This window comes from Nilaparvata lugens, chromosome 8 (assembly GCF_014356525.2).
Source record: "Nilaparvata lugens isolate BPH chromosome 8, ASM1435652v1, whole genome shotgun sequence".
Lineage (NCBI taxonomy): Eukaryota > Metazoa > Arthropoda > Insecta > Hemiptera > Delphacidae > Nilaparvata > Nilaparvata lugens.
The window spans coordinates 23,279,062-23,293,336 of record NC_052511.1 but is presented as its reverse complement, the minus strand read 5'-3'; the positions used below and the strand labels follow the sequence as shown (position 1 = coordinate 23,293,336).

The 14,275-nt window shown below is 35.3% G+C and overlaps 1 protein-coding gene across 1 annotated transcript in view; it reads right to left on the bottom strand.

The window, feature by feature from the left end:
• The window catches only part of LOC111049679 (homeobox protein unc-4-like), a 62,083-nt gene that overhangs the window by 16,956 nt on the left and 30,852 nt on the right, over nucleotides 1-14,275 (bottom strand). Inside the window, exon 2 of the mRNA XM_039434299.1 lies at nucleotides 57-235. Coding sequence (XP_039290233.1) covers nucleotides 57-235 — 179 coding nt within the window. The remainder of the gene's footprint in view (nucleotides 1-56; nucleotides 236-14,275) is intronic.

The window sequence follows — 14,275 nt, the reverse complement described above, 5'->3', positions numbered from 1 at the left end:
TTCCATAGTAAAATTGTGCATGAATAAATAAAAAATTAAACCTTTCCAGTACTCACCGCCACTCTGGATTCCTTGAGATCTAGCCTGAGAGCAAGTGCCTCCCTCATGAAGACGTCGGGGTAGTGGCTGGCCAGGAACGCCCTCTCCAACTCCTCCAGCTGCCAGCTGTTGAAATTGGTTCGCGACCGCCGTCGTTTACTCGAGTTGAGATCGTCGCTGCCCGCACCGTCGCCATCTTGAATTCACAAAAAAGCAATCTGTTAAAATAATATTCAACAATAGATCATATTTTGAGTCATATAATATAATATTGATTTATTCATTGATTAATAACTTATTGATAATCTCTAATCGTAAACAGCAATAATTATTGAATTGTTATTGGATTTGTAATATTCGTAACTCCGATTTCCAATATTTAATCAAGATCTTCGATTCTTTGGATACCGATCTTAGAGGTGAAGTTTTGGTTTGAGAGAGCATCTTTGCATGAATGGCGATGATGAGAGATGAATTAAAAATTCTGGTCAATGTGTTCACCAAACTATCAGAGACTGTCTTTTTTTAAGGGTACTCAGATTCATATTTTATTTATATCAGACTGATTCTAAATTTCTCACACGTCAGTTTAGTCCTGCTCCCCAAATGAGTTATTCTCTGTTAAACAAGGAAGAATAACAAAGAAAGGCTATTATCTGTGGTTCTGTTCACATTTAACAAACTATAAATGACACTAATGTTATTCTTTTTCTGCCGAGTAGAAATACGTTGGAAAACAAGGGTTCAGCTGAACCGGATTCAAGCAGTCACCCATTCAACGGCAGAATCTGAAGCTCATCACTTGTCATCCACTAAATTATCTGGATTAAAACATTGAAATCAATTTGAAATTGATTTGTGAATTGGGGAAACGCATAATATACAGTGCAAGAGGCTTGATTAGTGTGTGTAGGCCTACTGTATATCCTACGGTCAGCTTTTTCCGTTTTACAAGTCCAATGAATTTCTAAGTCACTTGAGCAATGGATAGATGGATGAAGATAAACAACACCAACAGAAAATATAATTGGATGAAACAATCTTCCCACAATGATGGCAATCCAGATAGTCCTGAATTTATATGGGAAATATTGAAACAATATCTAGAAATGATATCCGACAATCTGTAGGGGATTGGGAGGGGTTCGAAAGAATATGAGTTTTGATGGCTCATGAGGGAGATGTTATGTTTGCCTCTTGAAGAGGGGGTTGTGTGCTGAAGAGGGAGTAGACGAAGAATGGAAAGAGGAAGAAGAAGGAGAATGAAAGGAGGAGGAAGACGAATAAGCAGAAGAAGAAGGGGGAGGAGGTTGATAAGATCAGGAGCGCATGCGAATCCTTGGAGGGGTATTTCTTCATAAACTACCCTTCCTTACAATGAATCCCTCTCCATCCCGCAAACCCAGAGTCTGATAACAGTTACTGGGCATGCGCTGAATATTCGCGAAGCCTTACTGTGGGGGATCTTCTCCACCATCACTTCCACCCTATCAACTACTTAACATCTTTCTCTTTCTACCCTCGTTTATTGGACTTCTCTTCAATTTCACTAATTTTTCTATCCTCCATTCTTATTTTCTTCTGCTACTGTTACAATCGTTATTATTATTTGTTCCGTATTGCGTGTTTAAATAGCCTTATTTATTATTCTACTGAGTTTTTTCACCTCAATTCAATTTCTCTCTTCCCAGTATTCTCTGCCTATCTTTTCGATACTTCACATATGATTCTTCACTTTTTATTGTTTATCATAATACCTTGTTTTCTACTTTTCCTTATTCATCCTCGCCAAATCAAAATCATCATCTTGTACTTCTTTCACATCCACTTTTACTCACTTCCTCTCCACCATCATTATTTTGGCTTCCCTCTTCTTATCTTAATGCTCTCTTATTCCCTCTCATTTTCCTTCCACCTCAATTTTTCCATCTTCTCTTCTCCAATTTCTGATTGACTCTTCTCCTACCTCTTATTCTCTTTCCTCTCCACCTTCCTCATATTCTTCATCTTCTTCATCTTCTTCATCCTCTTCATCTTCTCCATCACCTCTACCTTCTCAATTATTTACTTCAATTTCTTCAAATCCTATTTCCTTCTACTGTCTTCTATTTCAATCATTTTCTTCTCCACTTATCCATTTCACTCTCTCTATCTACCTATTTATTTCTTCTTCCTATTCATCAACCTTTTGTTCGATTGCTTTTCAACTACTCTCTATTCCCTTTCTCTTATCCTTTCCTTTCTCCCTTTCTTCCCTTTTATCGCACCTCCAGGATTGCTACCTCTCTTCTTCATCCTCAAACACCAATTCACGGACTACCACCCCCATACCTTCTCCTCACAATTTCAACCTCTTCGCCGATCAACCGCTTTTCCTACTCATCTCTATACCACCCCTCTACGGCTTACCATTCTTCTTCATTATCAACCGACACAGCAATCTTCTTTGGTTTCCGCTCACTCCTTCCCTCCCTCTTCCACCATTCCGCCACCATTTCTTAGAAGTAACTAAACTAAATTCAAAGTGAGTTTGCTTGGATTCAATTTCAAAGTCCTCTTCACTATATACATTTAAGCTTTTCTCCCTCTTTTTTCTATTTCACTCTGTGTAATGTTGTTAGTTGTTCACATCTTCCTTATTCCACTTTATATCCTGCTTCTTCTAGACCACGTGGACCTACTCCCCTCCTCCATTTTACGACACTAAGTCTTACTCCTACTTCCTCCTTTTCCATTCCATTTTTCTCCCTTCATGACTGTCCTCTTAGCCCAAAGGATGTACACTTTTGTTTGGAACAGCTTCCAACAATTTCAATTTAACCAAGCTTTCAAAAAGATTATAACGTCGACATAAAAATAAACTGTTTTCGCGTTAGCAGATGCTCTCATTTTGTCAATAGATTCATTCCGTAAATAGAAATTACTATCATTTTCATTCTTTCCAAAAGAATTCCAAGTTTTCCTCTGTCTTACATATCTAAAGTTACTCGAGAACTTTCTCATACTTAATGCATAGTTAATGCATACGCTCCGACATTGGGCAATGGAGACTGAAATAATAAGTGTATCCTCAGATATTCTTAAACAATTTTATACAAATGTCATGTTTACAAGAATGCAAGGGAAGAAGACGAAAAAAGAGAAGAAGACGAGAAACAGAACATGATAGGAAGAAACATAGAAGCAAGGAATAGGACTGAAAACATATAGCAGAAGAAGAAAACAAATCATGTAGAGAACAGAATTAGAAAATTGATTGCTCAACTCTAACAACTTGGAGAAGACTATTACTCCAAATAAATTGATATTCCAACTTTCCAACTTGAGAAAGTTTTATTATTTCTTGACGTTTCTCGGGGAACTTCCATCACACGACTGTTATACGATATGCTGACTACAGTTCGAAAGATAAGGGACGAACTTCCAAAACAATATTCCGAATAATAGATTGTGAATGACATTTCTGTTTTAAAATGGCGGACAATAACAACGTAATAGAAAAGCGACGTTCTGGGAGATAGCAGGCAACGATAACTTATGAGGTTTATTGTTATAGAAGGGAATATCGTATTACTTTGGAACTGAGTCAATTATCGGAAGAAGACAGGGGGACAGAGATATCATAGGAAGGGGGAGGGAATAGATAGAAAGATAGTGAAGAAAATTGATTCTCTCTTCCTAAATTCCTCAAGAATCATCCCAGTTTTACAACTCGGGCTCATTTTGTTTTGATAGTCTTGCATATTAACTTAAATTCCACTTATAGAAAACTGCATCATCTGATAACAAATGGTTGTAATGAAATGTAGATGGAAATTCAGTATCATAGCAGTAATAATTATTACCATCTCATTTGGACAAAAATATGCATGTTCCACTACTTTTTTAAAATCACTGAAGATCAATATGAGATGTGATTCAATCGATATTCTTTGAACTTTTCATCATAAATATGATGCAGTTGAAGCTAAACAGACAGCAGTATGTAATGGTTCATCCCCCAACCCAACGTATAACCATTGGAAGATTTGTACACAAATTTTGTAAAATCAAACATTTTCATGAGAATCCTCTTTTTCGGGACTTCGATCAACGTATTCAATTTGAACTGTACAATGAAACTCAATGAAGTTTATCTTTGTTTATAATCCTACTTAATTTTTTCAGATTGATTTCGACGGTTTTTGCAGCTTTCATTTGCAGTTAGACTGGACCTTTACTATCACCACAGTTGCTCGTGAATCTATTCACTAATAGATAGTTCTTCACTGTGACTATTGTTCACGGACATTCATGTCCGAAAAAAGGAATCTTCAGTTCAAACAACTTAACAAATCTCCCGATTCTTTCCGCTCAATCATGCCACTTCTCTAGAGCTACACCGCTAATTATGTTATAAAGAAGAGTGTACAAGATTGATTACGGAGCGGAAGCTCAAGGATCCTGTTCCTCCCACACAGTGTGGTGGCTGAGAAAAATGATTGGATTAAGGACCAAGGATCCAAGGATCTAAGGATCTATGCTCAGGTAGGCTGGTACACGCTTTTTACGAGCTGATTTGTTACACTGTGATTACTGTTTGTGCAGGACGCTTTATTAAGCGATTAGGTGAGTCTTCCTCTTTTTTGTACCTTGTCCTCCACATTTTCTTTTTGATCCTTCTCCTTGTTCTCCACTTTCTCCTACTCCAAATCGAACTCCCTCTACTCTTTTCTTACTCAAGCTCTTTGCTAGACATTTGTTCATCCTTAGCCTACCATTTCATTTCATAAAGGAATTCAATAATTGCCTCTTGTTTTTCTCTTCTTCTCTCTTCCTCAGCAAATTCATATCCTCCTCTTCCAACACCACTACTACTCACTATTACAAGCTTCAATGTAATTCCATATTGGATTCAATCTGTTTCAAGAGACGATGTGAAATTGTTGAATAAGTTTTGTATAAGTTGATCCATCCGAACAATATTATAATCATCTTCATATTCCCATCCATTTATTATTATAGTAAGAAACTCATCAATAAATTCCACCATGTCCATTGCTAATATTAGTACAAGTTAAGCAAATTAAATAAATCGAAGTTAAGCGAAAACCTTTTTATACTCGATGCAAGAAGTATGTTAATAAATTCACCCTTTACGCCATTCCTCAATTTAACAACCATATTCCAATTAGTTGATCAAATTTGTTGTGTTCTATCCAAACAGATTGCTATCAACAATGTGCTGACGAAATTATCAATCACAACCACCAAAAACCTCCGAAGCAAATCAGATCCAATTCGAGAACCCCAAAAACTATTCTCGAAAGCCATAAATTTCGGCCGCTGTATACAGATTGGGCATATTCTTCATCCGTTTATTGCACCACTGACTGACGCTATAATAGAAAGAAAATGCGACCCAATATGGAATCCAGTTATATTTTCTGTCAGGCCGAAACAAATTGAAACATTTTTCTCGAGAAATGGAAAAGAATAGTCGCGAAATTACTGCAGAGGGATAGAGATGGAGACGATTTTCAAGATGGCCGAAAATATCTTAAGATTTTTAGGGTTGAGATGGCTTCTTCCTCCCCCCATCACTTCACGATTGCTCTCTCTCTCTCTCTCACACTCTTTCTCTTCCCCTCACTCTCTCCCAGTTTTCATCTTCTCCTTCTCTTTTTCCCTTATCTCGATAAGAATCTGTCTGGGTTATAACGGGAGAACGTTTCCAGCAGATGGAATATTTTATTTCATCTGAAAGCATGAAAAATGCAAGATAAAGACGCTTGTGTGCTCTGAGAGTTTCTGCTCTATTTTCTTCTCCAAGATGCGAGCTTTTCATTCAATTCGCCGTCTTTCCATGTGCGTGAAACTGGAATGATTTTCCCAAAGTGACTGGATGATGTTTCTATTATTTATCTTGCTTAGTGAAAATTTGATTGAATTTGGAGTAAGAAATTTAATTGAAAAAATGTTAGTCGAATCTTCGATTTAAAAACGCATTCAAGCAATACAGTGTTTGTTTATTCATCACAATAATCACATTCTGTCTCCGTAAACGTGTCTTCAAAAATGCATAATGAAAAGTTATTATCTCTGATTTTGTCCTATACGGCAAAAAAATGGATCTGAGAAGAAACTAAGAACTAAGAAGAAATCAGAACCGAGCCGAACCGCTTGTGGGCTCATTTGACTTTGCTAGGACGTCCCAATAACACTGCTCTCCTCTCCTCTCCATACAGCTACGTAGATTGGTTCCTCACCCATGCTACTATAACTTTCTCAAGCTGTTCCAAGATTGGCTGAATTCAAACACAATAATCCTTGCCTGTGATTGGTAGAATAGCTTTTATTGATGGTTCTAAATCTTTTTCCAGCTTCTTCACTATTGGCTGAGTCTCAAAAAAAAATACCTGATCTGTTATTGGTTGACTGGCTTCTCACAAATGTTTCTAGAACATAGTCGTTCAGTTGTATCATTGGCTATGCTCTGGCGTGGAAGTCAGCCAATCTTTTAAAATCTTTGTTCTCTGGAAAGAATTCTATTATATTTTGTCGATTGCTTAGACTTGGTGGATTGCGTTAGATGTAAGAATGATTAGGAGGTTGATGTCGAATAATTGGCAGTAAAACATTAGTGTAAGGCGCTTCAAACGTACATCTTATTTGGGAATTTCCACAAAAATTCTACAATAACTCAACCATGAATAAGTAGTAAAATGTTCGTATCAATGCATCTGCTACTATAATCTTTTAGTTTCTTATCAAAATAGTTATGAATACATAAACACATAACAGATTGGACTTTGGGCCTATGAATTGTGCGGTACTTTCATTGACAAACGTGATCAATTTTGAATCAATATTATAGATTTTGTAGATCCTTGTAGATCAATCATTGTAGATTTAAGAAGTTTCCGAAGAGACAACCATCCTCATCTAAATGCGATTATAGTTTCCTAAAGAACTATAGATTATAGTGTTTAGGTTTTGTAGTTTACTCATCAATCCTTGCTTCCATAATAGTCTAAAACAATTCAAAATTAGTTTCGACCTCAATAATTGAAGAAAATTAATAAACCCGCTGCAAGCCGGACCTCTGGAGTGGATGATTTATGATTTTTCTCAGCGTTTCATGCGCTAAGTAATTATAATTAATAATATTTGCGTGCGCCCCTGAAAATAACTACATTCTGGCCATGTTATGTCTTAATCTTGACTGTTCTGATAAGTTACATAATTACCGTGGATATTAATCATTACAACTCAGTTAAATATCACAATGGACTCTCCAAAGCATCAATCAAACGATAATAGCATAATAACAGCCATAAGTCAGGTTCAGCTATACAGGTTGGTTATAGCTATAGTTATAACCAACTGCTGCTATGTTTTTGGAGCTGTTATTTTTTGTTCCTCAGCTGCTGTCAGTTAACTGGCTGACTTTATTCCTATAATTAGTGGTTATAGTACAACTAAACTATTTCAATAATAAATTACTGTTGTATGTTAATGCCCAGTGAAAATATTCATATTCAAGATGAATAATCTTCCACAATATGTATAAAGAAGCCTACGCTTGAGGAGTGCACGTACTTTTGCTTATAAGGCTTAAAAAGCTCCATATTATATTATGCGTTGAAGCTAATACGAACTTTATATTCTATTTCGATGAAGATTCTTTCCCTTTTTCATTGATGATTTCGGCACATAATATAACATGTGAATGGTTCAAATGAATTTGTACAATATTGTTGAGGCTTCATCAAAATTTGAATTTTCTCCAAGTAGATATAATAAAACGTAGATTCAAAGTTATAGTTTCAGTGAAGTTTATAGTTTAAGTGAACTATAACTCACTCAGATTCATTCACGAGAGAGGATCGCTTGATAGATTGATCTCATTCACAAAAATTCGTAGTGATTAAAAAATTACGTTTACATGAAAAGTGAGTCTTTTAAATGATGTGAAACCAATTCTTATCACAATTCGATTGTATTCTCATGGTTTCATATGAGTATAATCTTTAAATGCTTCTTGTCAGAATTATTGCAATCTATTTGAGTTCCACTCTGTCCAAATCCAGTTTCCTCTCCATCGAACAAAGCAGAAATAATTTTACAAAGTTTATTCTAATTTCCACAGTCACAATAAATTATTAACAACAGAATTTCAACTGACATCTGATGTCTGTTTCGTTTCAGAATATCAATTTCTACCGTGATATTTGTAATCAAACTAAACTGGAATGTTCTGCCTCATAACCAACCAGAAGTTCTCAACCTTCCAGTGTTCACGGTAATTGGATAAGGTTTGGTGACCTTAATATTCTTGATTTAAATTACTCACTATGGTTTAACAAGAATGACGTAATGCTGAAGAAATTTTGCAACAAACCTTTTATTTTTTCTGGATCTTACTTTGTGAACCTTAGTGATTCTAATTCAGGAACGAATCGATCTGAATACTGTGCAATACTTGCTCTGCTCTTGTCATTTCTTTAAATGTAACATAGCCATTTTATGTCAGTGCGACACAATAACATGAACAATGATCATTATTTCAATTGAATTATTGTTCAATGATAATTGATATTTCCAAGTTTGTAAAATTCATTGAATAGTTGAATATATATTGCCAGTTGTTAAATGAGTTAGATTCTGCGACAGCTTGAAATATAGTGATGTTGTATTCATATATTATGTACATAAATAAATTGATCTAATCTAATCTACAGTATTATATTATCCACAATTTTTCCTCACATCACTGCATTATGGTGTGTTGTGTTCTGAATTATTATCTTTGATATATTAGCCTAATGATAAAGGAATAAATAATATGGTCTGGATATTAAAGTTTTGAGCTGTTTTCCTTGGAAAAACTTGTTTCTACTCCATTCAGCAAATGAGTTCACTAATTTATACACAATAATAACTTAACACAAGTCAAAATGATCTCGCAAATCAACCTCAATCACCCACTAATGCTCAATAATACACCCGGATGCCCAATAAACTTTCAAGATCCAACAACATTTTAAAGAAAACACACAACTACACTTTATGGCCATGTTTAGGCGCGAATACAAAATATTCAAACAGTGAGAATAAAAGTCGCATTTACTGCCAACATCGTGTTGTAAAGCATGTTGAAGTGTCACAAACATAATTTTATGCGACATAAACATGACGCTTACAAGACATTATTGCTGGTGAGTTTACGTGCTAGTTTTTCCAAGTGGATATGTCTCCATTAAATCTCTCCGCAAATTTAACAACAAGAAATCCCAGTTACGAATCGAGAATATTGAACAGGTTATTTTGATCCTCTGCTATCGATATCAATGATGTTGTCGATCGATTTATATAGAATGCGAAATATAGAAAATAATTTATAATGTAGAGTTCATGTTGGAGTTGATATCAGTGTCATTATCGATAAATTTATGTCGATCTATTGAATGGAATCATGTCGCAGTTACACGCTGCAGTTGAGTAAAATTATTGAGTGATTTTATGTCTTTCCAAACCTATAAGTGAGTAAAATCAGTGTGTTCGAATAAAATATTTTCGAATTTCATTCGTACGGCTTCATGCTGATTGATGAATAAATTTCTAGACTTTCGATAAAAACAATGAACTTGGTAATGTTAATTTCTCTTCATGAAGCCTTGTAACCTTCTACTCATGCTAATACATTAAATAATGTGGATTTTTAAGCTATTTCAGCAAAACAACAGTTTATTTCCCAGCAATATCATTACGGAGTAATTGAAACTAATTCATGAGTTGTTTGATGTGAGCATGAGTCAAAAGTGATCTAGAAAGCGACACTGATGAACAGATATTATCATGTTTAGTGATTTATCTTATAGAACTCATTTCATTCTATTTAAAAAGTAGTGGAATTCAAATAAAATACAGTCATGGAAGATGTTCTTTTATGAAGATGAAGAATATTTCTCGAATAAGTATGAGATTGAGAGCTGGTATAAGATTGTAATTTGAACATACAGATCAGATAACCCTGTCGACTCCTAATGGTATAATATTCTACTGTACAGAAACCAGAAATCCTTCAGTTTCATTATATGGATATAATAGTTTTTCTATTGATCTTGATACCCTCGAGCTTCAATACCATGTCAAAATTTTCGGGAATCTAGTAATCTAACAACCTTTTCGACACTTTAATGTCAAGTAGGTACGCACGAGCTAACATTTATAATTAAAGACGCAGAAATAATCATATCACCACAAGGATATTCATCTGAAATTCAATCTACTTCAACTATTCCAACTGTCAAATCGCAGACAATAAATATGGTGAAATAGCTTGACCGATTTAGAAGTGTATGCAAATTCCATCCGAGCTTAATCCTTCACGCCTATCAGTGTGGGTTTATTAATAACTAAGTTGTGAGCCGTAAATAAGTAAGTTGAACTACATTTTCACAGTGATTCAGGTGAGTGAACCAGTTATTGAAATGAGTTGTAACTCGTTTTTGGAATAGAATCGGAGATTCTAATCATGAAATTAGTGTTATGATGTTCAATCTTATAGAATTTGAGAGTTACTGTTAATGTTACACAGAATAGTCTCATTCTTATGATTACCAATTTTTCCTCCAACTACAAAGTAATCTGCTTGAATTTCCATGGAGAATTCGTCTGTGCTTTATTCAAGCATTATCGAACTATCCAGTATTCATACGATTTAAACAGAAATACTCTATTCAATCACTTATAACTCCATTTTCGAATTGTGAGTATTTGTTTCCTGATCAGTAATCCAACAATAAGGAACTATACAGGAATAATAAAGGGATGCCAATAGGTATTGCTAGTCCAAACTCAACAACAATGATTCTTCACCAATTTAATATGGTAGTGTTCCAGGAGCTGCACTCCACACTCTCCAAGTCTATCTATTCACATTTTTTCATAGAATCCACAGATTTTACTCAGTCAGCAAGGATATCAGTTTGAATGGAGTCATCATAGAAATGATAAAATTTGAAGACAACTCAACAACGATAGCTCTATATCTCAACAAATTATACGGTAGTCTTTGATCTTGATTGGATTATCATGCCTGGTTTTCATGATTCCAGCAAACGTTCCAATTACTGGAGGTTGAGGGACAAAGGACAAGTGTGTCGAGCATGTGTGAACGAGCATGTGTGTCTTCAATCGAAGAGGCTATTAATGCGAAATGCTACAAAGGAGAAACAGCTGTTCTAATAGAATAAATCAGACAGTGGAAAATTACAAATTATAATGATGCAAAAATAATTCAACCCCAAATAGAGCAGCAAAATAAAAAATAAACAACAAAAAAACGAAAATACAAAACCCAACCTCAAAAAATTTTGTTTGAACTTTAAAGCCTTTTGCTGATGACACAACATGCATGACACACTTGGCCACCCTTATAAACAATTACAATTCACACTCATTATCCATCCAATTTTATTTGCCAGTTCATCAGTTCTCATTGTAAGCAGAAATGATGGTTGAAAATGGTGAAATTACAGGTCCAAGTAGTACTATAGATTGAAACAAAAATGGCTATCTCAACCAATTCAAGCCTTTACAAAGAATAATTCGCACCAGTTCATGACTCTGCCATAAGTAGGCATGAAATTGATGTCTCAATTCACAAACTGTTCTATAACCACTATTAATGTCGTCATAAAACCGAAATTTGCCAATAGGCCTACTCCCGACTGACATTATTGCTTTTTTAGGTTATGTTCACACAATGAATTCATACAAGATGGCGATTGGTTACACTTGAGTAGTTGAGTACATACTATTATATTCATCCTCTTCTTCCACCTCATCATCCCCCTCCTCCTCCACCACCTCCACCACCTCACCCCCCTCCATGTCCTCCTCCTCTTCATCCACTTCCTCCTTCACATAAAGCGGAATTCAGTTTATATTTTATGATTTGTAACGCAGCTTTATGAGTTGAGTTGCGGGAAATAGGGTCGTTGATATTCTCATTGTGTACAGAATAGAAAATTGAGATTTATTGCCGGCTAGGTTGGCAGAAGTGGCAGACGATTTTTGTGTTGGCACAACTGATGCATCGCATCATCATTTTACTGCGTTTTCCTCTTGCAAATTCATCTCTCCACTCTCCACTCTCCACCCGCCAATCGTCATACTTCATCCCCTATTTGGTGGCGAGTTGAGAGGAATCAAAAATAGGCAACTCGTTCCTTACGTGGTTCTTTCTTCTACTCATTTATCATCTCTTGTAGGCTGCTCTTTTTCCGTACCTCTTCTATGTTGTCATTCCCCCTTTCTCCATTTCACTCACTCATTTAAATTTCTTAACTCTCTTCTTCCGCTTCCCTTTCAATTCATTTTTATAGTCAAGAGGTCAGAAATTTCCTTTTCGATTTTTTCGGAGGTGAGAACGTTTCTCACAATCTCTCTTTTTATTCCTTTTACATAATTTTTTCTCATAGTCTGCCTTTTCCTTTCTTTATTCAATGTTCTTTCTCCTTTTGCGTTTTCTTGTCCCATGCTCCATTATGAAGTGAGAGATAGAAATATCATAATACTATAATGTATTTTGTATTCTTTCATTTCTCACCTATCTCTCCCTCGTTTTTCTCCTATTCATCTTGATTGTTTCTTCCAAAGCATTCCTGTGTTTTATATTTTTCTCATCAACCTCCATTTCTTCTCTTTTTCTCATTTCACCGCCTATTTCGTTATAAGTTTCACCTCTTCTCTCTTCCCTACAGCTATTTCTCAATTTCACACACTTTTCTAACTTATTTTATCTCATTTCCTCCCTTCCTGAACCTATTTACACTTCTCTCCCCCTTTATTTCCTCCCAGCCTCTTCATTCACACCCTTTGCTCTCTTTCTCGCACCCTTTTTCTTCCTTTTCTTCCGTCTTATTTGATCCCCCATCTGTTGGAAAGAATTACAGACTGCCTTCTCCATCTTATTGCGGCGCGGTGATTTCTTCATGAATTATTCACGTCCGAAACCGAAGTTGAGCTCAGATGTTCTTCTGCGTGTTTTAAGTCTAATTTCGTGCCTGGAATCTTCGGCATTTCACGCGTTTCTGAATTGATCGGACGTGGGCAGGTTTATTGACAATGTAGCTCCCATTGGCACAAAAGCTTCCTGAGCTATTAACAGAATTTTTGAAGTTTTGTACTGATGCTGTATTGTGGGATTCAAAGGATCATTTTTATTTATTAACAAAAGAGAATCATTCGAATGATTAGGCTGAGTAGCGTAACATAAGGTTCAACTCTAAACTATTTCCCACATGAATGTTGATGATAAAAACACTCCAAAAATAGAGTGCACGAATATTCTATTCGGGTTTCATACAGATTTCACCGGGTTATAGAAAAGTGAAACTTTCGATCCATACTTGCTATATTTGAAAGTTATTTCAAAGAATTCTATTCTTGTTTATTATAGTCGAACATGTTGAGAAGTCACTACCGTATATTTTTTCAATTCACTTTTTGTAGTGACTTTCATTATTGTACTATTGGTATTGCTCTAACAATAATTAATTGTTATTTCCATGATACAGTACTTTCTCTACTTGAAGATTTGAAGACTGAAGAGGAATTACAGAAATAACATAGTGATACCAAATATGAGAGTTTTGTTGGAAAACTTTAGTGGGCCTACAATACTCATCTAGTTTTGAATAGTTTATGTTAATCTTGTTCATTGATCTATACCAAAAGAAGTAAAATATATAAAAAGATAAAAAAGACGTCATCAGTCTAAAGTTGATTTATGCTGATGCAATAGCGAATATATAGAACAAGAAGGTAAGTATTCAAGAAAGTAAGTATTCATTTCACTGTTTCATATCCATACTTTTTCACTATTAAAATTGAACTTGAATTTTAAAAAACAATTATGGAGTGAAAATGCACTTACATTGGTAGTGACGATCGTTTCGACCTGTTGTTGGTCATCATCAGTCTGATGATGTCATGTTCATCATCAGTCTGATGACGTCATGTTCATCATCAGACTGATGATGACCAACAACAGGTCGAAACGATCGTCATTACCAATGTAAGTGCATTTTCACTTCATAAGTGTTTTTTTTTCAAATTCAAGTTTTATTCATTTCAACTCCCAGTGATATAGAACAATTGAAACCATAACGATATGTAATGTTTTGTAGCATTTGGAGAAATCTCATTTGAAATTACGGTGGTGGAATTCTCATCTCGACAACAT